General features: G+C 44.3%; 2 protein-coding genes across 6 annotated transcripts; both read right to left on the reverse strand.

Moving 5' to 3' along the window:
- Positions 1-237: 237 nt before the first annotated feature.
- Positions 238-2467, reverse strand: LOC123411901 (glycine-rich RNA-binding protein RZ1A). Its single transcript, XM_045104859.1, has 3 exons — positions 2357-2467; positions 1476-1593; positions 238-1072 (listed from the first exon to the last, which is right to left on the reverse strand). Exons 2-3 carry the CDS (start codon positions 1584-1586, stop codon positions 491-493), a joined length of 693 nt encoding a protein of 230 aa, XP_044960794.1. The 5' UTR covers positions 1587-1593; positions 2357-2467; the 3' UTR covers positions 238-490.
- Positions 2468-5495: 3028 nt separating this feature from the next.
- On the reverse strand, positions 5496-9844 carry LOC123407862 (UDP-glycosyltransferase 73E1-like). 5 transcript variants are annotated; one of them, XM_045101097.1, is made up of 5 exons: positions 9081-9844; positions 8251-8406; positions 7398-7508; positions 6057-6100; positions 5496-5970 (listed from the first exon to the last, which is right to left on the reverse strand). In XM_045101097.1, exon 1 carries the CDS (start codon positions 9712-9714, stop codon positions 9157-9159), a length of 558 nt encoding a protein of 185 aa, XP_044957032.1. In that variant the 5' UTR covers positions 9715-9844; the 3' UTR covers positions 5496-5970; positions 6057-6100; positions 7398-7508; positions 8251-8406; positions 9081-9156. The 5 variants fall into 5 exon arrangements, with proteins under 5 accessions (XP_044957032.1, XP_044957030.1, XP_044957033.1 ...); XM_045101095.1 differs by having other exon boundaries at positions 7267-7508; XM_045101098.1 differs by lacking the exon at positions 7398-7508.
- Between the last annotated feature and the right edge of the window lie 14282 nt (positions 9845-24126).

Raw genomic sequence — 24126 nt, forward strand, 5'->3', positions numbered from 1 at the left:
AATTCAAACAAAAGGTTTTACCATTTTTTCATTGGTCAATGGTTTCCGATGGAATATTTAAGGAGATGGCGCACAGAGCGTTGATTCTTTCCTCGAGACCACAACAAGACTAAATAAAGAGCTGTAGTTCTTCAACATCCTTGACATCAAGACCGCAATTCCAATAACCACAGCGATGCAATACAAGAACAGCACCAAAGGCCAGTATCATGACAGGACTTTTACCATCAGAGCAACTCAGAAACATGGATCCCAAATATAACTCAGACAAAATAACGCAATCCACTGAAGCTCCCAAGGAACCGGTTACAAGCCAAATCCAGATAGGAACATTGGTAAACCAAGCACTAGTCAGCATGGATAACAAAAGCATTAAACTTCTCATAAGAGTACAACAGCAAACCATTTGCTGCCTTATGTGATAAAGCAAACATACCACTAGTATTATCCAATACCTTTCATACCTGAGACAGAATCTCCACCATCAAGATCAGTATTCATCTCGGCTGCGACGATCATACGGCCCAGACCTGTCACGGCTGTATCGATCACCGCCACCGCTGCTGCGGCTTCCTCCATCACGACTCCCAGAATAGCGATCACCACCACGGTCAGGCCCATAGCGACTGCTGCCGTTGCTACCACCATACTTGTCATCCCTGCCACCATCCCTTCCACCATACCTGTCATCCCTGCTACTATACCTGTCATCCCTGCTACTATACCTGTCATCCCTGCCACCATACCTGTCCCCACCATCACCAGAAGGGCACTCCCTTGCGAAATGACCAGGTTTGCCACATTTGTAGCAATCACCGCCACCACCACGACCACCACCACGACCGCCACCAAAATCACGGCCACCACCATAGCGGTCACCGCCACCACGATAGTCTCGATCTCCATCACGATCCCTGCCTGAACCTTGAGGTTGTGCTCTTTCAACAGTAATATTCCTTCCATCCAAATCAATTCCATTCATAGCCTCAACAGCTTCTTCCATGGCCTTCTTGTCATCAAAAGTCACAAACCCAAAGCCACGTGATCGGCCAGAGAACTTGTCAAGAACCACCTGCACATTGATAGACATGTGGCATATAAATCATCGCAGATAGCAAGAGTTACCAAGCCAGAGAAAATAGATCCTTATTTGTACCACACCACCATAAGATATGCACATATGCTACAATGTACTCTACCAACTACCATAACAAGAAATCATCCAAAACCTAGTGCAGGTTCACAGTTAAGCATAAAATTCATGGACAAATTTACCAAATGGACAGAATGAATGATAGATTAACCAAAAAATATTCCAGTTGCTTACATATCTCAGCATCACATGTGTTTAGTGGCAAAATTGTAATTATTGGTAAGGGAAAGCCTACAATATGGTAGAAGTTTGTTTGGATAAGAAAAGCATGCATATATTCGACAAAGCTAAGCATTTCATGCCCATATGAAAAGAAAATTACCTTGGTCTCAGTAACTCGACCAAATTTCCCAAATGCATCCTTCAGATCCACATCAGTTGTGTTCCATGACAGACTACCAACAAAGCAACGGTAATCATCGGCGTCCGACATCGGGCAACTATAAAACACAACTGTCAGTGGCTACAAGGGGGTTTAACCTGGCACAAAGTACCAAAGGGGTTCTTCGACCTAGCAAAAAGTACTGGGCATTTATGAGTTATTTGCAAAAGGATAACCTAGCGCCACCATCCCAGATTGATTAGTCATCAAATATAAGGCAGACCAATATATAAAGGATTTACAACTAAGTAACAAAGATTGACTCCAGTCCTTGGACTCAGCTGGGAGGCAACTAAGCATTATCCGCCTGAACATCTGAGTTGACAACTAATTTTCAAAGAGCTGAAGCACTTCTTGACATAATACTTGACAACTACCACCGCAAACTAGGAGTAGTAAACAACCTAGAAGAATATTGTCCTGGAATCGGGTCGTTCTTCCTGCTTTTGGTATCCTATAAAGGCTAAATTGTAACTCGATCTACCACCGCAAACTAACTACAAAGAATAAGTCTTCCGCCGTGACTAATCAGAACAGGCATAGAGGCAGCAAGCCACGAGAAATACAGATCGAAAATTCACGCAAAATTAACCGGTGAAATTGAAACGAAAAGGAGAGTCCCTTTTGTGCCAGCTGAGCATCGCGACCTAAACCTATTCTAACAAACGGCGATCGAATCTCATAATACGCATCTGAGCGTATTAGAACAACGCATGGATCTGCCGCGGGGGAAAGCGCAGATCTAAACCTAGAGAGAATATCGAAACGAGGCCAGCAAGACGTAGAGATTGACGTGGCGAGGAGGAGGAACGTCGTATTACCTAGGTCAATAGGTCTCCGAGCTTGGTCGTCGGCGGCGAGAGGTTTTAGTCGGAAATCGATCTCTCTTCTCTCTCCCCTTTTGCGAGACGAAGAGATAAGGTCTAGACTCTAGAGGCCAAGAGTGGGGGCCAATATATACTGCAGACTCCAGCTAATCTGAGAAAAAGACCGTCTGATCACAGATCAACGGATCTCGTTGATCGTGCGCCCTTTGCCCTTTTTTAGAATCAAGCCCAAAAACGGCCCAACACGGCTGAGATTCCTCGCCTGCTAGGTTAGTACCAGCTGGACTGAGATCCCGTGCCCCGCTCAAGGCCAGGATCCACCATCTGCTCCCATCCGACGGACTACAGCGAGTCAACGAAAAATAGGACCAGCCTGCTCGATCCGAAACGAAGCGACAGCGATCCGGGAACTGCCGTGGAGCTGTGCCGTCATCGCCGTCGTGGGGAAGGGCGCCATGGGATCTCCGACGGCGACCACTGGATAAACGGCGCCGGCAATCCCCTCCGCCCCACGTCGTCTTCTCATCCCCGCTCCGCTCCGACGAGCTCCGACGACCGCGTCCGCCCTCCCGCCCTGCTCCGACGAGCTCCGTCGACCGCGTCCGCCCTCCCGCCTCGCTCCAACAAGCTCCGACGACCACGTCCCCTCAAGGCTGGCGTCCCCTTCCTCTGTTCCACGCGCGACGACGCGAGGCGAGCTGTTGGTCCCGTCGCCAAGGGGAAGGGAGACGAGCTGCTCCGGCTCCTCCTCCAGGACATGTCTGTACTACACACTAACAACAAATTCAGTTAGCAGTTAGCACTGGACAACTCCAGGATACAAAATTCAGTAAAATGAAAATAGAGACAGCATCAATAAAGTGTTTAATCTGCAGAATTTAGTACCGAAAATGAATTGAAGAAGAGTTGAACCGGGGCATTCATTATACAATTAATTAGAAAATAAAATCAAAATGAATTGAACAATGTACAAACTTTGAGCATTAGTAACTCAAATTTGGCAACAACAATATGTTCTTACATAATCCTTGAAGTACATAAATTAGGCCAATCTACTTGCACACTTAGGCCACGAAAGACTATGGTCAGCCCCCAAAATCCAAAATACTATAGTCATCTTTGTCTAAAATACTAGTCAAAATGTCCAAAATACTTCATCCGGTTTTCTAAACCTCATACCAATTTGAGGCATCCCCTTGTCAATTTCCCCCATTGCACAACACTTGCAAATGCACAACACTCAAACCTCATATTAATGCATGACAATGGAGACAATATAGGGTAAAGAAACACACAATCAGAAATTTTTCCAACACTATTTTCAGTATTGAAGTAACAATTCAATGACATGGCTAATTTTCAGTACTAAACTAACAAGTAAGCACAATTTTCAGTTTTGAAATATACATATACAGAGGACGGACAGAGATAACATGCTCTGTACTGGAGTGGTCGCAGGGGCGGGAGCTCGTCGGAGCGGGGCGGAGCGGGAGGGCGGACGCGGTCGTCGGAGCGGGGCGGGAGGGCGGACGCGGTCGTCGGAGCTCGTCGGAGCGGGACGGGGATGAGAAGCCGTGGGGCGGAGGGGATTGCCGGCGCCGTTTATCCGGTGGCCGCCGCCGGAGATCCCATGGCGCCCTTCCCCACGGCGGCGACGACGGCACAGCTCCACGGCAGTTCCCGGATCACTGTCGCTTCGTTTCGGATCGAGCAGACTGGTCCTATTTTTCGTTGACTCGTTGTAGTCCGTCGGATGGGGAGCAGATGGTGGATCCTGGGCCTCAGGGCACAGCGTGCCCTTCCTTGAGCGGGGCACGGGATCTCAGTCCCTACCAGCTTTGCCCTTTTTATTGAGCTTTGCTCCCCTCAAAAATAAAATTAAGCTTTGCTAGAGTTACATATTATTTTATTTTATTTTTTACGGTTAAGTTACATACGTTTTTAGGCTGCTCGTAACTTAGACTACTATAACATGCATATGTTAGTCTATACTAGCTAAATACCCGTGCGTTGCAACGGGGGATAAACATCAAATGTGTTAAATATATACCTTTTAAGATCCGCAATAATGCCACTTACAAAATTTAAAATAATTCTTTTAAGTGGTTTTCATGATAGCTAATTCACATTTGGGTTAGCATGGCACATTATATTCTTGCAATGTAGCCAAAATTAAAAGGAAAGGCAACTAAAAGGGCACAAGGAGAGGAATATACTGTGCTCAAATTCTCATCGCTGCAAACATTGCAAACATTGATATATAAGTGAACATCTCTCTTCTAGGAGAGATGGCCTGGGAGGGGAGGGGAAGTGCCAACTACCGCGTCGTTGCGTTGGAGTGCAGGGCGGCGGCGTTGCTGATGCTTGCGTCCGAGTAGGTGCCGCCGCACTCCGGCGCTCGGCACCACTGTATTCTTCGCCGGCTGGTTCACCGTCACGTTGTCTGATGAGGGAAGCTGGAAGCTTCTATGGTGCCGCGGGCTACGGTCCCTCCCAAACCGGTGATCCAACCGCGACAACAAGGGGAAGAACAAGGTAGCAATGACGATGAGCAGTTGACGGTTGCCGAGAAGGGCGGCTCGTCGTGGTAGAGAGCACGCAGATAATTCTTTTCGGTGGGAGACGGAAGTGGGGGCGCGAGGGGTTGGGGGAGATGGGTGGGTGCGTGCGTGCCTGACGGACCGACGGTTGTTGCCCTTTTTCCGGGGGTTTTTGTACGAGTGAAGGTGGGAGGGTGAGGTTGAACCATCATGACTGTAGATTCTCCTTTAATAGTTTTAAAATAAATGTTTGAATTGAGAAACATTCGTCAATCACGATGTCATGTAATTTTCATTCATAACAACATGATTCTCTACCATGCTCCTTCCTTCTTGACGCCAGCTCTATCTTCATAAAAAGAGGGAGCTCCTCACTGCCTTGTCGCTCCAAGGAATGACACCGGGACACCCCCAATCCTAGCAGCCAAGTTCACATGCCCAATACCGCCCTATTGCCGTCACCGGTTGTGACGAATGTCGGCTCTGTGAATCAGGCGAGTGCGGCTCTACTCCTCTTTTCCATCACCCTTTACATCCCTCGATCAGCACATAATTCACATGGCCAATGTGATTAAATCATGATGCGAGTTCAAGATCAAAAGAAGTACTCCGTCCCACATGCGAAAGTGAAGTACACTGCATTTTTTTTACATGAGTACACGACATTCACTTGCCTAGGAGACGGAGACAGCACTGGAAACATGAGAGATTCCACAACTCACCGCACGTCAGTTAGCTCCAGATTACAAGCTATGCAAAGCCTAGCAGTCTCAATAACACACTATACAGCAAGCTCAGAGCTTGGAAGCCAAAACTTACATCGCCAATACTGCGTTGTACTCAGCCAAGATGAAAAGAAACAGATCATCAAAGAATGCAATACACGTGCAAAACAGAGTGGTAACCAATCGTCTGGGGTCTGCATTTACATGTCTTTGGCCATGGGACGGCGGAGTTAGCCGTGATCTTTGCTGTGGCCGATGCGGACGCCGCCATGGACTCAACATGGTGGATCTGCCGAGGAGCAGGACGAAGCCAAGGAACGTGGTTGACAAGCCGAACGTATACCTGTGGAGTGGTAGTCATGGCCGCAGTTTGCATCAGAGCGAAGAAAGATAATCTTAGGTTCAGAACGATTCATGGTATGGAACTACCTGGTAGTAGAGCTTCTTCTCCAAAAGATTACGGAGAGCAACCACTGTAGGAAAGATATCAAAAGTTGTTAGTTTTCCAAGGATGATAACAGTGGCAATGTTATGGAACACCGAACTATTCAAGGGTGGACATGAAAAATTCAGATGGAATTAGCAAAGGCGGTTGAACAATAAACAAATACTCCGTATTATATAATGGTTTCCTTTTCCAAGTTACAGCTCCAAATAACGTAACCGAAAAACAGAACCGACATATCATGCAACATATGTTTTCAAGTGTCATTGTATCTCATTACTACCACGTCTAGCATGCCTGCAGGTTGCAGCACACTGCATTTTCACAAAATGAATAGATGAACGGATAACAAGAAAAGGAGTTCAGTCTGTAGTTGCGGATAATTATTAGCTGAAGTATTGTTAGCATTTGACATAACTTTGGTAAATGAGCTCTATTCACTTCACAGATTTGTTTATAAATAATCATCACAACCAATGAAAGCATTTTCATGTAAAGTAGCTGTAGTTTAAATTTCAATTATTAATGACCACGATGGATTACTCCTGAAGTGTATTATATGCATACGAGGGAGAAGAATATAATTGCTGCGACACACCATTTAAGCATCTCAAGCAACAATTTTCTACTCCCTGCATCCGGAATTACTTGTCGCATAAATGAATAAAAAAAGATATATCTAGAACTAAAATAAATCTAGATACATCCATTCTTGTGACAAGTATTTCCGGACGGAGGGAGTACTAAAAAATTGGGGGCGGTATGTTATCTTTGACCAAACACACACGATGATGATATAAAAAATATCTTACAGTAATTTCATTTATCTAGTTTTATCTCCTAGGCAGCCGTACTTGCAAAATCTCATTTCATCTAGGCCACCACCAAAATTTTCCGCTAAATATATTAATCACATGCAATGCAACTATTCTGCAAATGTGCGACTCTCCAGTGTACTAAAATTATCACCTTAAGCACATCGTGCTAATGCACTCTCCCAAATGTAATAAGTAACTAAAAATGAATCCACCAAATGAGAAGTACTTTTATGCTCTCCTAAATAAGAGACACAAACTAAATCCTGAACATCTCCAAATAAAAATATGTGCAGCCCAGTCACTAAATTATCAACTCAAAGTTTATAAACATCAAGTTTGTGTTAACAGCAAAGAGTACGCAAGCTTATAATCGCACCTCCAAAGCAAGTTCATCCACTCAATCTAGCTGCAAATCTTGAATCGCTTATAAACACATTAGCTGGCATCAACTTAACAAAGAAACGACGGCAAATCATCAACATCCTAAAATTAGTTCAGAGTACTAACTGGTGCCTTGCTGCTTCAGTTCAAAAGAAATCAAAAATTCAGTTCATTCTACAAAGTTTAAGGGATGTCAAAACTCTGATTCTGTCCTGCACCCAGCGCGATGCATCCGATCTGTATAACAATAAGAATATCCTGTGAGTTACTGAAATTTTTGTATGTTTGGAAATACATGGTTTTGTTCATCGTACTAATTCTATATTATCAAAGTGGAAACACTAAAAATATTTATAAAGTGAAGATCACAAACATGATCAGCCTATGTGTCTTCCAAACAGAATAATTAACTTACATACACTCCTACACCTCCGTCAATTGTGACTATCAAAATAATCAAGCCCCTTAACTATCACAATTTTCTTCAATTACCAGAATCTTATACTATCAAATACATTCTTACAAAATGCTTTAGTATAATACCGTCGATGAATCCACCAGTAGAAGTCACTTAATTATCTTCTAAGATATAATTTAGCCAGTATAGATGGCAATTCTTTTTTTACCAAAAGGTAATATTTGCGAAAGACATTTTGTATTTGTTCAAACTACATCGCCACTTATATATTCCTTCCAACAATTTTTGGGACACAAAACAGAGTATTATAGTCTCAAGAAGCTAAAAAGAAAATTGTTGACTAACCTATAAGGTTAGACGCATACTCTACTATAATATGCACTTGGGGACATGGGCAGACTGCCGCACAGCCCCTCACAGTTTTTGCATGGGGAAGAGTTAGAACTGTAAATCCGTTGATGTTCCACATATGTTGTAAGCTTGATGAATACACTATTAACTTCCTGGTCCGACACACGACCAGTTCACTCACATACAGAAGATCGAGAACTAAATTCAAACCTTGTTGAATAACCCAGCTCGTTATTTTGCAATCCCCTATTCATAACATTGCGGTAGTGAATTAGTCGTAGCTCATAATCATTATTTCATGATCCTTATCAAGAACTAAATTCCATTAATGTTGAATATCCTTGGAATCTCTCACTTGGGAATCACCTTGTGGATATGGGGAAGCACAGTGTTAGCAATAATAAAAAACAAAAAACAGAGAAGTAAGCTTGCAAATATGGGGAATCACCTTGTGGATATGGGGAAGCACAGTGTCTGTACTTTTTAGATCCAGCAACAACAAAAAACAGAGAAGTAAACTTGCAAATAACTATAAGTTGGACCGAGAAATAAGTATTGAACAGGTCATGGGCCCAAATATAAACTTGAAGTTGTTAATGCCCTTATACATCTGCATGCAGACTCGTATTCTTACACCTTTTGTTTTTATTTTCCCTCTCATTGGAAGATAACCTTATACAGTGTGATGCATCCATATGTGCAGAGGTAATACAAGTGGTCACCTATAAGATATCGGTCTGTAATATGATAAGATATTAAAACGCAAGACGTGATGCACTTATAGCCAATTCAGGTTTTTAAAACCTTAGCCCGACAATCAAACATACATCAAGCATCATAGAGAGAATAAAAAATATTTCATGGACAATGCTTCCATGTTAAAAAAATATTAGTCTAGCACATGATCACTACACAACATGTATACATAGCCATAGGGTCTACAACTCTGCACTACCTACACGTAGTATATAATATTGAAGATTTTTGTTCGTAAACAATTCAGAGACACAATTGAAAATCTATTCAGGAGGACCAATTACCTGAGGTGAGTACTACTGTTACTTCTGTTTTTTGCAAGGGGGCATCAGCGCGAGCAGTAGCCCGGCTAATTATTCGTCATCTCCAATAGCAGATGTGCTCGGATTGCCTCGCCTTGAGTGGCGTATCATCTGCACAACTGATTGGTCGCTTGGTAAAGCTGAAGAAGATAATAGATGATGCAGGAGTAAGGGAAGAGTAAGGCCTGCAGGAGCGCGGGTGATCTCGTTGAGGCAGTCGCCGAGGACCCTCTCGTCGACGACCGTGGCATTCGAGGAAACTAAGCCGCGGGACGCCGAGGCCGGCGGCGAGGCCCGCCGTCCACGGGTGGCAGATGTCGGACACGATGCACGTCGCGGGCGGCGCGTGGGCGCGGAGGTGCCGCTCCAGCAGGTCTCGGAGGCGTGACGCGGCGAGGAGGTAGGCGGCCTCCTCGTCCAGCGGGATCTGGCCGACATCGTCGGTCCCGGCGAGGTCGAGCGGGAGCTCCATGAGCCGCACCGGCAGGCCAGACGACTCGACCGCGGGGCGGAGGCGCGCGGCGTAGGTTGGCGTGACGACGATGCTGGCGAGCGTGGCATGGGCGGCCAGCTGCAACGCCGCGTCCATCGCCGGGATCAGGTGGCCGTGGTGCATCAACGAGAGTCAGAAAAAAATTCGATGGAGCGGGGAGAGAGATGGGATCGGGAACGACGGGTACGGGAGATGAGGAGGCCGACGTGCGTGTGGGACGTGCGCTGCAGGTCGTGGGTCTTTTTTTTTTTTTTTTTTGCTTTTTTCAGGGTGAGGATGGGAGAAAGCCGTGGGTGGGAGGAGGGATCGTACATGGCCCTGTTTGGATCCTAGGGTTAGAGTTAGATTGGGTTAGAGTTGAGCTATCTAACCCTCAAAAATCCAAACAGATAGGGTTATATTGGGTTAGATGCATCTACCCACCCAAAAACTCTAACCCACTCAAGAGGTGCTTTTTTGGGTTAGAGTTAGGTGGGGACAAAAAAAAGAAAAAAAAATCACTTGCTACTACATCCAGCCCGCCCCAGATCCCACCAACCCCCCGTCCCTCCCGTCGCCCTCCCTCCTCACCATCCCAGCCGCCGGCAGCCCCAGCCGTCGGCCGCTGCGCCCTGCCGCGGCCCGCCCCGCCCCGCCGCCGGGCCGCCCCGCCGCGCCCTGCCGGCCACACAACGATCGGCCACACCAAATCCGGCAGTGAATATGGACAAAAGTAACCAAATGATTGAGAAAGGGCATTTATTGTCAATCTAACCCTCTCATCCAAACACCTCTTGGGTTAGAGTTAGTTCAGGGTTAGTTGGGGGTTAGAATCTAACTCTAACCTCTAACCCGGTTAGAGTATCCAAACAGGGCCATGGGAAGGAATCGATAGGTGGGAAGGGATCGACGGGGTGAGAGGCTGGTTGAACCATCACCACGACCGCAGATCCCCTTTAATAGTACTAGTTGAGTGCCCATGCGTTGCCACGGGTTAATAATAAATGTTAACGATCAAATAATTGTTTTGTTTTAAAAACATGTGTCAAACATGATAACATTTAGTTTGTATTCATATATGGCAGCAGTTGTCTCTCTCACACGTATCCTCCTCAGACATAAATCCCGTAGCAATGCACCAACTTCATCATGACCCAGCATCTCAACGGACCGACATATAACAGAGGGGTTTTTTCCTCAACAAAACACATTGCATATACAAACATAAGACAGGTAAAATAAGAATCTTAAACTGCTGGGTATGATGAACGCCTCTTAAAGCATGAACTTGATTTTGGTATTTGTAAACCTTAATTTATCATATAAAATAAATCTAATGAAAAAAATACTCGCAAAAAAGTTGTTGTTATTCCTTAGCCAACACATTGTAGAATATATCCGATTTTTCATTCCTGGACCTTTTTATTTTGAGGGAACATGATGGAATTCGTGAGCGGCGGAGCACATAACAATGCGGTGGGTTGGTGAGAGACCGACCCCTGACCTGTTGGCCTTGGGCAAATAGTTTCCTAAAAAAAGGCTCACAATACGACTAAGTTTTCAGGCTCCACGTGGTAAACATGGCTTCATCATATAAGTTTCTACGGTCGCCTAGCCCGGAGTTTTATAAATTTTTGGCTCTTTCATCTTCTGTTCATTTGCTTGAGGTTCTTCAGACAGCTCAATGCGCTCGCGTAGCTTCTCGTTGACCTTATTGTATTGGTCCCATCGAAGCAGCACCAACCTCTTAACCATGTCACCAATAGAGGTGTCTTGGCGCACGTCATTCCTAACATCTGAGACAAACATAAAAAACATTTAGTGGGACATGATAGAGCAATGTACTTGCAAAAACAAATACGTGGATAAAAAGTTACCGTCTAAATCACAGCCTATAGGGCCATCTTTGGGTGCCGGGAAGTGTTCGAATGTGAGCGTGGACGCGTCAGTCCCAAGAAGGGACCCTGATATACATTCACAGATACTTGATATAGCGGCAAGAAAAAATTAGATGAATAACAAAATTAAAGTAATAATCTTACTCGATGTATGATCAACCTCCATGTTGTAGGCCTTAAGAACAGCACGGTTACACTCTGCTTGCTGGAGATCTTCTTTGTATAAATTAAGTGTCTTTCCAAAAATTCTGAGAAAAATTATATCATAACTGCTGGCAACTATTGCTATTTCTCGCATTCCATCTGGAGCATAGCAATCTATCTCAGGAGGACCGACATACATGACCACACCCGTGACATCTAAAAATGGAGGTCGGTTTGATGATAATCGCTGGCTAAAGATAATGTTTAAAGCAAGATTAGAATGAAATTAGAAATAATACCGGTGAGCGAGCCCTCCTCCAGATCAAGAACATCCATATGCATTAATAATGTGAACATTTTTTTGTGAGTTGATTAGAATCATGATCGATTCTGAATTGAACATCCATCTACAGTACATCGAATCCATTGTACTTTGAGTGACCAAATGATGAAAATTCGACAGCAGGGTCTCGTGCGACATTACCTCTGAACCGTAGGCGATGTGAGCAGAGTGTAGTCAAAAGCCTACCTGCTTGATGATAGTGAGTTTCTCGAACTACAATGTTGTCGTTTTATAGAGTACTGAGAGGCTATCAGTAATGCTTGGAGCGACGGACTCGCACTCTAAAATTGGAGTGTGGACTGTGGTTGGAATTTCAGGCCATGCGTCGCTTGAACGTACATGCAATAGCTATTTTTGGACCATGCAGAGTTTAACGGACATGAAAGTAGCTTTTTTTTTTTTGATGAGCAGGATCCTAGAAATTAGCTATCCACTTGACCCATACAAGATATAATGGCACATGTACCATGACCACCCAAGAAGAGGTGTAGCTGCATTTGGTAACATAATTTCAGGATAACATCATTTTTTGGTCAAATATTGCGGCTGAAACTGTACGACATGCCCCTTTCTATTTCCAGGGTATGAATTATCGAGTGACAGCTTTGCATAAATTTTTGCTTAGCTAATCCGGAAAGCAACTTTAGCACCAAAGCATACTTCCTTTCAGCAGATAAATCGGTGCAAGATTCACCTAAGTATCCAAATCAAGGTATTGTGGCCAATTAATAATTAATGAAAGGTATTAAAGTGAGCACAAAATGACACTGGGGAACTGGAGGCGCTCACCGACACATTCTATCCACTCACCCTCTCTCTCTCTTCGTCCGTCTCTCTTCACTCCCGTGCAGACCATCTCCTCCTTCCCCTCCCGTGCAGACCATCTCCTCTTTCCCCTCCCATGCAGACCATCTCCTCCTTCCCCTCCCGTGCAGACTGTGGGTGCCGCCGGCGTGCCGTGGCGCACGGCTTGGGACGGCGCGACCGACACCTACGGGAGCAACTCTACCTCCCCCACCTCTCCCTACGGCAAGGCTGCGCCGTGGTCAGCCTCCCACCCCAATCCCTCCACTCCGTGCTTTCAGGCGAGATCCGGGGGCAGCGCTCCCGTCGACGAGCGCGCAGTCGAAGGCACCCACGTGCGGCGCCCTCTGCCCGCGTCCCCCGCTCTGCGCCCCCGGCTGCGCGGCGCCCCACCACCCCAGATCCGGGGGGCAGCGATCCTGCCGACGAGCGCATAGTCACCGGCAGGCACGCCCAGCGCCCTCTGCCCCGCGTCCCCCCGCTTTGCGCGACCAACCTCTCACCACATCCCCCCCTGCGCGGCGCCAGGTCGGTCGGCCTCAACGCCCGGCGACTGGACTGCGGTCGGCGTTTTCTGCTCGCAACGCGTGGTCGGCCTCTTCTGCTGGCCACGCCCGGCGACGCACGGGCGCCGTGCAGGCGCGGTGCAGCGCGAGGACACCCTGCAGCAAGCCGCCATGCTCGCCCGGATGGGAGGACATCGAGCAGGAACGCCCGGGAAGTGATCTTACCTTCTCACGGTCGGCTCCCCTTCTCACGGTCAACTATCTTTGCTTATGGCATTTCTCTTAGTATTTCAATAGAGCAACATGTCATACTCACATCAAGTTTGAGAGGGTGCTTTTCACTAACCAGAACATAGCAATATGGGATTTGCATTGGATAATGCCGATGCTTCTGGAGAGGTAATACCCGCCTTGCACATCTGAACTAATCAGCTAATTTGTCTCTTCTTTTTGCCTTGAATTAAGTCTACTTATGATTATGAATTTGTTATTGTTTTGATTGATTTGATCTCATGCGCCATGTTAATAGCTTTTTCTTGTTATTATTTTGTTATGAGTAAATCTGATTGTGGTTGTGCCTTGCAAGCTTGATGAACTATTTGATTGTATATCACCAAATATTTATAGAGTAGTCAAATTCTTAGTTTCAGAACATATACCTCAGTGATTGTCATATATCTGTAGGTCCTATAATTAGAAGTAAGGTGAAATATCACACCTTCCATTTGTCCATGTTGACATGCATATCAGCGCATTTAATTTAGTAAACCTACTCATTGATAATACATTCTGAACAATAAAGCATTTTTTTTACAATTACAAAACCCATTCTATGAATGCTGCTTTAAATGTTTTGTAATTGAGCACAATGTTCAATGTTTGAAACATGTACTTTGAGTTATTATATTGTTGATTTGCACCTGCTATTTGCGAGGATTTTTAATGAACACCACTTATTTCTGTCTGTATAATTTATTAATACAACAGGCCCACAACTCTTGGCCAGAATTAGAAGTTCATGAATTATAGTTGTAGGCAATAAATTCACTCTCTTGCTTGTCGTACTTTATTCTCCATGATGGCATGATTGTTATGGATAAATTTGTTGATATGCTCCCTAAGCTTCCAGGCGACAATGTTCAATGATGAAGCCAGTGACCTTAACGTGCTAGTGGCTAGCGATGCTATTGGAATGAGTCTTAATCTGAACATTTCTAGAATTATTTTCTCCACACTCAAGAAGTTTGATGGTATCTCCACCAGGGAACTGATCGATGCTACTGTGTGATGAAGAGATTGAGTTCTTACCAGGGCGATGATGATGACCATGGCTGAAATAAGCATGTCTTGAGCAATTAAGACAGTTGTGGCCTGTGGGTACTAAATTAGAGCGCACCCTGACCTCTCTTGCAGCAATTCAATTCATAGCTAATGTTGGATGTTCTATGCCTTGGACGGTCATTCTGATGAATGATAACCAGGACAGTCCTCTTACATCGCGATGGGTAGATTATGCAGCAAGCTATGTGAGTGTTGGGCTTTAAGATGAAAGGCAAAACTGAGCCCTCTTTTGCTACGCTGGAAGGGGAGAGCAAGGGCGCGATGAGACGATCACCTGAGGATGGCGGCGGGTGGTTTGGGTTCGTGACAAAGATGGATTCTGCTTGGTCGTGTAGGAGATCGTGTCGTTTTTCTTTACGTGGAGGAGGAGGTGGATTGAGAGGTGGGATGTACGATGGTTTTTTTCTTTCTTACCGGCCGTTTTTCTTTACCTGGGAAGCTTGCGAGGTGGGATGGTTCTTGCGAGGTGGGCTACGAGAGGTCTTGCGAGATGGTTTTTTTCTTCTGGTTAATAGTCTCGCTGGGAGAGGTGGGATGGTTCTTGCGAGATGGTTTTTTTCTTTCTGGTTAATAGTCTCGCTGGGAGCCGATTTTCTTTACGTGGGAGGTGGGATCGCTGGGAGGTCGAACCATCGGTAGGTTGAACCATCACGACGTTCGATCCTGCTTTAATAGTAGAGATAGTAGAGATTTAGTACATATACTCAGTTCAGTTGCATTTTGTTCTGGATCTGGGATGGATCCTCCTCTCTCTCTCTACCCCCTCTCCCTACGAAGAAGAAGAAGAAGAACAAACCAGTGAAGCTCTCATCGCCGACTCGCTGACCGGTACTCTGGGTGGCTGCCACATCAGTTCCCTGTTGCTATGGTGGTGCCAGCCTGCCATTCCATTGCCTTGGATTTGGTTGTGGCGTGGGTGGGAACCGTAGAGTTCTGTTCTGATGTGTCTGTCTGTGACGAGGTTTGGTCGGCTGTGACGCCAGGTTTGAGCAGCTCCAGAGACTGTCTAAGTTACTCACCACTATGGCCAGTCTGATGGATGGATGGATGCTACTGTGTGATGAAGAGATGGAGTTCTTACCAGGGGCGATGATGATGACCATGGCTGAAATAAGCATGTCTTGAGCAATTAAGACAACTGTGGCCCGTGGGTACTAAATTAGAGCGCACCCTTACCTCTCTTGCAGCAATTCAATTCATAGCTAATGTTGGATGTTCTGTGCCTTGGACGGTCATTCTGATGAATGATAACCAGGACAATCCTCTTACATCGCGATGGGTAGATTATGCAGCAAGCTATGTGAGTGTTCGGCTTTAAGATGAAAGGCAAAACTGAGCCCTCTTTTGCTACGCTACAAATATTTGATTTTACCTTCTTTAATATGCATTGTTTTTTCTTTTCTATTCCTCTCTATTGTGTTGATGTGAGTAACGACCCATCTGGACTTGGATTTATGTCTTCCGAACACAACATATTTGTTTCCGTTGTGTGTTGATGAGTTCTATTCTTTTCTGAATGGCTATGATGATTTCCTCCCACTTGGTGTTGAATATCTATCAACATATCCAGAGATATAGATTGCTGGTATTATGTTTGCTTTTCAGTTGTTTTACCCCTGGCAGTTTTCTCTTCCCTTATTACACAACCCTCTTGAGCTGTGAATTGAGCTTGTCCTGCATGTCTTATATTTTTGGTAGGCTGGGAGATATTTTAACCATATTCTCAGTTTCAGTTTCAGTTAGCAATCTTTCTACACCTAGCATGAGAAAACCTTGTACTGTCATTCAGTACATTATAGCATCTGTTGAACAATGTTCTCTTGTGAGTGTTGGGCTTTAAGATGAAAGGCAAAACTAAGCCCTCTTTTGCTACGCTACAAATATTTGATCTGTGTGATGAAGAGATGGAGTTCTTACCAGGGGCGATGATGATGACCATGGCTGAAATAAGCATGTCTTGAGCAATTAAGACAGTTGTGGCCTGTGGGTACTAAATTAGAGCGCACCCTTACCTCTCTTGCAGCAATTCAATTCATAGCTAATGTTGGATGTTCTGTGCCTTGGACGATCATTGTGATGAATGATAACCAGGACAGTCCTCTTACATCGCGATGGGTAGATTATGCAGCAAGCTATGTGAGTGCTGGGCTTTAAGATGAAAGGCAAAACTGAGCCCTCTTTTGCTACGCTACAAACATTTGATTTTACCTTCTTTAATATGCATTGTTTTTTTCTTTTCTATTCCTCTCTATTGTGTTGATGTGAGTAACGACCCATCTGGACTTGGACTTATGTCTTCTGAACACAACATATTTGTTTCCGTTGTGTGTTGATGAGTTCTATTCTTTTCTGAATGGCTATGATGATTTCCTCCCACTTGGTGTTGAATATCTTTCAACATATCCTGAGATATAGATTGCTGGTATTATGTTTGCTTTTCAGTTGTTTTACCCCTGGCAGTTTTCTCTTCCCTTATTACACAGCCCTCTTGAGCTGTGAATTGAGCTTGTCCTGCATGTCTTATATTTTTGGTAGGCAGAGCTGGGAGATATGGGTCTAAATTCCCAGTTGGCGAAGTGACCTGTCTAGACGCTGAAGATCTCCCATTACTACACTCATCCCTGAAGTCACCTTCTCCCATTATAGAGGTGCCCACCCATTACTGAGGAACATAATTAATCCAACTGTTATTATATGATGAAACTTCAAGAAGCTCTTTATGACTCGTATGTGTAAAAGCTAACCACAGATGCCGCATTGCTTTATCTGCAGCGTGCTGGACTTTTTCCCACATCGGATTTATTGTCCTTGTATTCACGGTTGAATGGAACTGACTTTCTTCACCCTATATTGGTAAGCTATATAAGTACCATCTTTTTCGTATTGAAATGCATTGGTTGAAGCACAGAGCAGCTTCGTACTTCTATAACCCATTTCACTGGGTTATAGAAGTATAACCCATACCGTCGATCACTTCTCACAACAATATTACACCAAAATACATTTGCAAGTCTAAACAACTAACCTTCATAAAAAATGCATGATCGCACGAGATGTTCTCGTCAATTGAGGTCAGCTTCTTGGACAAAGCCATGAACCTGAAGAATGTTTGTTAGAGCGTCGAATCAGTCACAAAACATTAGTTGTTTCTGCTCCATATTAAATCATATTTTTCATGTGCCTAACAATGAATTCTGGAATAGAAAAAACATGGCAGTAATGTCAGTAATCATATGCTACCTACTAAAACAGAATTAAGCGATCCAGTAACTATATTCTGAATTATCAGTTGATGTTCCAAGTGAGACTATGCATAGGACGCCAACAGTGGAACTATGTACCAAAGAAAACAATAAATTTCAGAAATCTATAGGGGGTGAATTCTGCAACTGGGCTAACTCACTTTCTTTTTAGTAGTGTCATTGTCTTTGCTCCAACTGTATAGATGTTAGCTAATTTATTATGAGTTGCTACTACAGTAGAACTAATGATTCACCCTTTCTTAATTTCATCTACAGATGTTGTTGTCCTAGATATTACATTCCTGCTGAGTAAATCAATTACATTTGATGAACAAGCAGCATATTCCTTTTTCTATGATTGTGTTCTCTATTTGTTTGGCTTCCATCGACCAATTACCGATCGGGAGGCATGCCATGAAAGTGTCGAAGAAAGCGATGTGTAAAATATTAGAAAGAAAAGTAAAGCGGTCCATGGAAATTAGTAAACTTCTCGCTGTTTTAGTTATATTGGCAAGAACTTAGGCATTATTCCTTGTTGCCTTGAATACTAAAAAGAACACGATGGTTCTCCTAGCTTGAACAGTAAGTATGTAAATGCTTGGAGAGTTTTCCTATTTTATTAGGAAATTGAGCGACTCTTCTGATTGCAAATAGAGTCATTGACTGTAGAATAAACTTTATTCCTATTACAGTGCACAATATATGATTGATCTTCTTATACTATGCACTGTTTTACAGAACTATGTTGTCAATGCCTTTTCCTGTTTCTCTGTGTCTGCTCTTCTGGCCCCATCGGGATCGCCACTCACACACTGACTATTGTATTGGCAGGTTCAGTGGGTCACTTGCATTGACAATCGATTGTGTGTACATGTGTGTTACCATATAATCCAGCATTTTGTATTTCTCATGGAAGGATGTGCTTGTGGTCCGGAAGGGTTTGGTTCACGGGGTTTGACCGTCAAATCAAAGGTTCATGTAGTCCTCGAGAGTTGCTGGGAAGAAGATGGGTAAGCTCAATTGATCTTCTATGTTTGTTTCCTAGATATGTCAATACCAGTGTATGCCAAAGGTCCTAACACATATATTCGTAGATATGTTAATACCAGTATATGGTGAATTCTATAGTCCCCTTTTGTGTAGTGTTTTTGATAAATTAGGTCTCCATTCATTGTGCCACTTAATATTTCACAATACATGTATGGGAACGAAGCACATAACTGATCTTTTTTGCATGTTCTAATTATATAATGCACTTATGCCAAATTAGTTTGAATGTTTGAGTTGAGCCCTATATATATATTGTAGCAGCACATATTGTTAATTCCCGTTTTGAATTAGTTTGAATGTTTTCTGGCCTGTCCTAGAGATAATTAGATCTCACCATCTTCAATCTGTGTGATTATGATTTCCGTAGATGCTAAAAATGACCAGACTGTATATAAACAACACCTACCATCCTAAGTACTTGCATGGAAAAGTATATCCCATACCGTGGATCACTTCTCACAACAAGATTACACCAAAAATGCATTAGCATTATTGGGTTTTAATAAACTAAAACAATGTAGCACTGTATCAATATTGTTTTGCTTTCCTAACTTAATAGCAATCTATCATGTTCAGATGATGGAGACACTATCTCTTACTTGCCAACATCAGATTGCGGAAGATCCAGTTCGCTGTCGGGAAGATCCAGTTCGCTGCCAGAAGATGAGCTTCATACTGAACACATCCTGAGCGTGGGCTATGGCCAATTGGGAGAGGAAGGGTAGAGCAAGGGCGCGATGAGCGGTCACCTGAGGTCGCCTGAGGATGGGGACAGGAAGGGGAGAGCAAGGGCGCGATGAGCGGTCGCCTGAGGATGGGGAGAGGAAGGGGGAGCAAGGGCGCGATGAGACGCTCGCCTGAGGATGGCGGCGGGTGGTTTGTGTTCGTGAGAAAGTTGGATTCTGCTTGGTCGTGCAGGAGATCGTGTCGTTTTTCTTTACGTGGAGGAGGAGGTGGATCGAGAGGTGGGATGTAGGATGTTTTTTTCTTTCTACCGGCCGTTTTTCTTTACGTGGAGGAGGAGGTGGATTGAGAGGTGGGATGTACGATGGTTTTTTTTCTTTCTTACCGTTTTTCTTTACCTGGGAAGCTTGCGAGACGGGCTACGAGAGGTTCTTGCGAGATGTTTTTTTCTTCTGGTTAATAGTCTCGCTGGGAGAGGTGGGATGGTTCTTGCGAGATTGTTTTTTTTCTTTCTGGTTAATAGTCTCGGTGGGAGCCGATTTTCTTTACGTGGGGGGGTGGGATCCCGATTTTCTTTATGGTGGGAGCCGATTTTCTTTATGTGGGAGGTGGGATCCCGATTTTCTTTACGCTGGGAGCCGATTTTCCTTACGTGGGAGGTGGGATCGCTGGGAGGTCGAACCATCGGTAGGTTGAACCATCACGACGTTCGATCGTGCTTTAATAGTAGAGATAGATTGTTACACCATCATTTGCTTAGATGTAAGCTTATTTTGTCTTCAGTGTGCTTTATGTTACGACAACAATATGGAAAGTGCACTTCTACACCCGAGCTCAAATGAGCTCGGCTGAACAGTGAATTCGTAAAATATTTTGAAAATGGTTAAAAAAACTGAATCTTTTAACAGTACACTTTAACAAATGTTTTAGTAGATTGTAAAATTTCAGCACAAAATCATATTTTTTGAAGTTGTGGCAAAAAAACAAAATCAACGATCCAAAATGGTTTGAAAGTAGCATTTTCAAAATTTCAATTTTTTTTATTTTTTTTTGCCACGACTTCCATAAATGTGATTTCATGATGAAATTTTATGGACACTTAGAACATTTTTCAAAGTTTGCTAAAAAAATTAGATTTTTTTGAACATTTTTATAATATTTTTCGAATTTACTGTTCAGCCAAGCTCATATGACCTCGGGTGCAAAAACATCACGTCCCAACAATATCATGTTTATTATGTTACCACAAATATCTTTCTTCTTATTAGGTTAGTCATAGTGGCGAGTAATTTAGACTAGTGTCATGCATATCCTCGAGATGTCGCAGAACGGGCACACATGACTACCGGGGGGCGGGGTCACTCACCATGGCGGAAGAAGGCTGCCGTCCATATGTACGTCGCCGCCTCCGTCATGAGGAACGACCAAGAAGCTGGGGCACGACAGTATGGCGCGGATCCAGACACCGGCTATGAGGAGCATCTCCGTCTAGGTGCTAGCCCAGGACCATCGCCACCACCTACCGCTTTGAGATATTGCACTCGCCCCCATGGCCACCCATTGCTTCGTAATGCCGTTATGGCCGCCGCCATTGCGAGGAATGTTCGAGAAGCTATTCTTCATATTATTATTTCTTGCCAAATTATTTTCAGTTCAACAACCGTCATAATCAAATTTCATATTCTATGGAAAACCATTTAATTTCAAGAAACACAAAGTGGTGCAATCGACAAAAATTATATTGACGTAATACATCAGTTTCATATTTGCCACCCGTCGTCTTCGTGGAGGCTCCTGCGACACATTAACAACCGAACGACCGAGTGTGGAGGAGCTGAATCGGGCGGGTGGTGCAGGGCAGACGATCATAAATCATCGAGGGAGAGTGTGACACCACATCTCTTCGACCTCCTCCTTCTCGCCTGGTCCTCGAGCTACCACAAAGTGGGCACACATCGTTGTTGTGAGTCGGGGTTCGCTCACCATGGTAGAAGAAGGGTGATATCCATAGGAAGGTGCGCATCATGGTGCATGCAACTTGATATAGATACCGTAGTTAAGGGGATAGGAGGTGTCGAGCGATGGAGGCACAACCTCATTCTGTAGGAGGCTCCCAAGGCGGAGCGGGAATTGATTGTTGAAGAGAGAGAGAGAGGGGGGGGGGAGGGAGGGAGGGAGAGGGAGGGAGGGAAGGAGAGAGAAGAGGGAGGGAGGAAAGGAGAGGGGAGAGAGATGGAAGGGGAGGGAGGGAGGGAGGCAGAGAGAGAGGGAGAGAGAGGGAGGGAGAGAGAGGAGGAGAGGGAGGGAGGGAGATAGGGAGGGAGAGAGAGGAGGAGAGGGAGGAGAGAGGGAGAGAGAGGCTCATGTAGTGTGGGCTGAACCAGGAATAATAAAGATTTGAGTCAATTACACCACACGTGTGTGAACTTGGTAAGCAAATCAGTTTGGTGCTAAAAACTTGCGGGATACATTGAATCGGTGACAAAACTTGGCATGAACGTGCATCTACGGTGTTAATCATATTTTGTATACATATAACGTGCTCACAAGGCACGTCAACATGGCATGGGACCCAATGTCAGTGACCAAAAGCGAGGACGGGCATGTGGCCTGATTTTTTGCAAAAATACCCTGCTATTTTTTTTTCTCACAAATGTTCTCTCATTTTGTTTTCTTAAAATAACCCTAAACTGTGTCTATGACAATTGGGCCCCGCCCGCAAGAACACAACAGAACAAAGAAAAATGAGGAGGTAAAATTAAGCATTGCCCAGGTTCAAACACACGGCCTTCAACGTCTGGCTAGCCGTCACACCACATATCACTTGTTATATAGATATGGTTTCTATGAGTAATTACATATACTAAACAAGCATGCACATAAGACCTAAATGGTCTGCGCGGACCATTTTCACATGTTAGTTTTTAATTTTTCGTAGCACTTTGTAAGAATACGTAAAAAATATATTTACATACAAATAAATTAACTTATTTAAAATAATGTTTTTTAAATGTAAGAGAAATATTTAAGATAATGTTCATGTAATTCTAAAAGTATATTCTTACTTAAGAAATGTTCATGTAATTCTATAAAATATTATTATTTAAAATAATGTTCATGTAATTCTAAAAAAGGTTCTTATTTAGAAGAACGTCAATCTCATCCTATCAACTATTAAATTATTTCATAGAAATATTTATATAATTAAAATAATATTTGTGAATTATAATAATTTTCGCAAGTTATAATAAAAATCATGCATTATTAATGTATTCAGCCTAGTTGAACCACACAGAAGAGAGACGAATACCTCGCTAGTGAGAGATTCATCGTCGGAGATATCGCTTGAGGGTTCATTCGATCGAGGAGACCATGGCGTGTTTGTGACGATCGAATGCTAGAGGGAGAGATGTGGCGACGGCGTCCGGGGGGGGGGGGGGGAAGGCAGATATTTCGGCAGTTGGTGAAATTTTTCACTAGGTGTAAGGAAACTTGGTGCGCAAAGATTCATCAGACACAATTGCTTTGCTTTTAACGTGTGCGATGATATAGAACATACAAAATTTCGTCCCTCACCGCATATTCTCTAGTTATAGAGATTCACCAGACACGGTTTCTCTGCTTCTAGCGTGTGCGATGATATAGAACATACAAATTTTTGCCCCTCCCCATGTATTCCCTGGTTATAGTGCACATCCACGTCTTTGCATAATTTAACACAAATTGCTAACTTAGATATACAAATCAGCGGACACATAGCTCGCAGTTACTAAACCGAGCAAGTTCATTAAATAATCAAGGTTCTTGAACTATACATAGTTCTAACAAAAGAGCGGCTCACTAAACAAAGGCTATTAGTACTACGCATAATTTTAATAAAGACGCCGACGAGCCGGCGCCCTATGCCTCGCCGATGTTTGATGAGATGTCGACGACTTATCCGGGCGACATTCCTCGAGTGCTGGACTCCACGTCCCCCAGGCTGAATTCAACCATGGCAACATCCTCGCCATCGACATTGTCCTCATCATTGTAGTACTCGTAGTAGTGGCACCTCCAGAGCTCATGTTGGTACTCCACCGTGGATTCCTCGACGGACAGGCGCTTCTCGACCTCCTCCCGAGCCATGCGCAACTCCTCCAAGTGCCCGTCGCTCTCGGACGGCTCCTGCATCTCTAGGTCTTGCTCAGAGATCTCGTGGGGAAGGGGCTCCATGGCCTTCGCCACTACATAGTCGACATGCATCTCGGCAGCCGCAGCAACTGCCTCTTTGGACGTGTGGTGCATGCTGGATTCTAAGGAATCGTGGAGTATCTTGGCATGGGCATTCTCAATATTGTCCTCAATGGCCTCGACCTGGCCTAGGGCAACCTCCGCAACATGGTACGCTGCTCGAGCGCTCTGGGCGTTTGCAGCCACCGTTGCAACAGCTACATTTGTCGTCTTCGCGGCTACAAACCCCCTTTCGTCCGCCGCAGAGGCATGTCGGCGGATGCGGCCGCGCTCAAGGCAGAAGCGGTTGCGCTCTCGGCCGAGGCGGTCGC

This window comes from Hordeum vulgare, chromosome 7H (assembly GCF_904849725.1).
Source record: "Hordeum vulgare subsp. vulgare chromosome 7H, MorexV3_pseudomolecules_assembly, whole genome shotgun sequence".
In the NCBI taxonomy this organism is placed as follows: domain Eukaryota; kingdom Viridiplantae; phylum Streptophyta; class Magnoliopsida; order Poales; family Poaceae; genus Hordeum; species Hordeum vulgare.

Coding starts and splice junctions, on each gene's coding strand:
- LOC123411901 (XM_045104859.1), bottom strand. CDS start 1,586: ATGTCGGACGCCGATGATTACCGTTGCTTTGTTGGTAGTCTGTCATGG. Junction 1,073..1,475: donor GTCGAGTTACTGAGACCAAG/GTAATTTTCTTT, acceptor ATCAATGTGCAG/GTGGTTCTTGACAAGTTCTC.
- LOC123407862 (XM_045101096.1), bottom strand. CDS start 9,714: ATGCACCACGGCCACCTGATCCCGGCGATGGACGCGGCGTTGCAGCTG.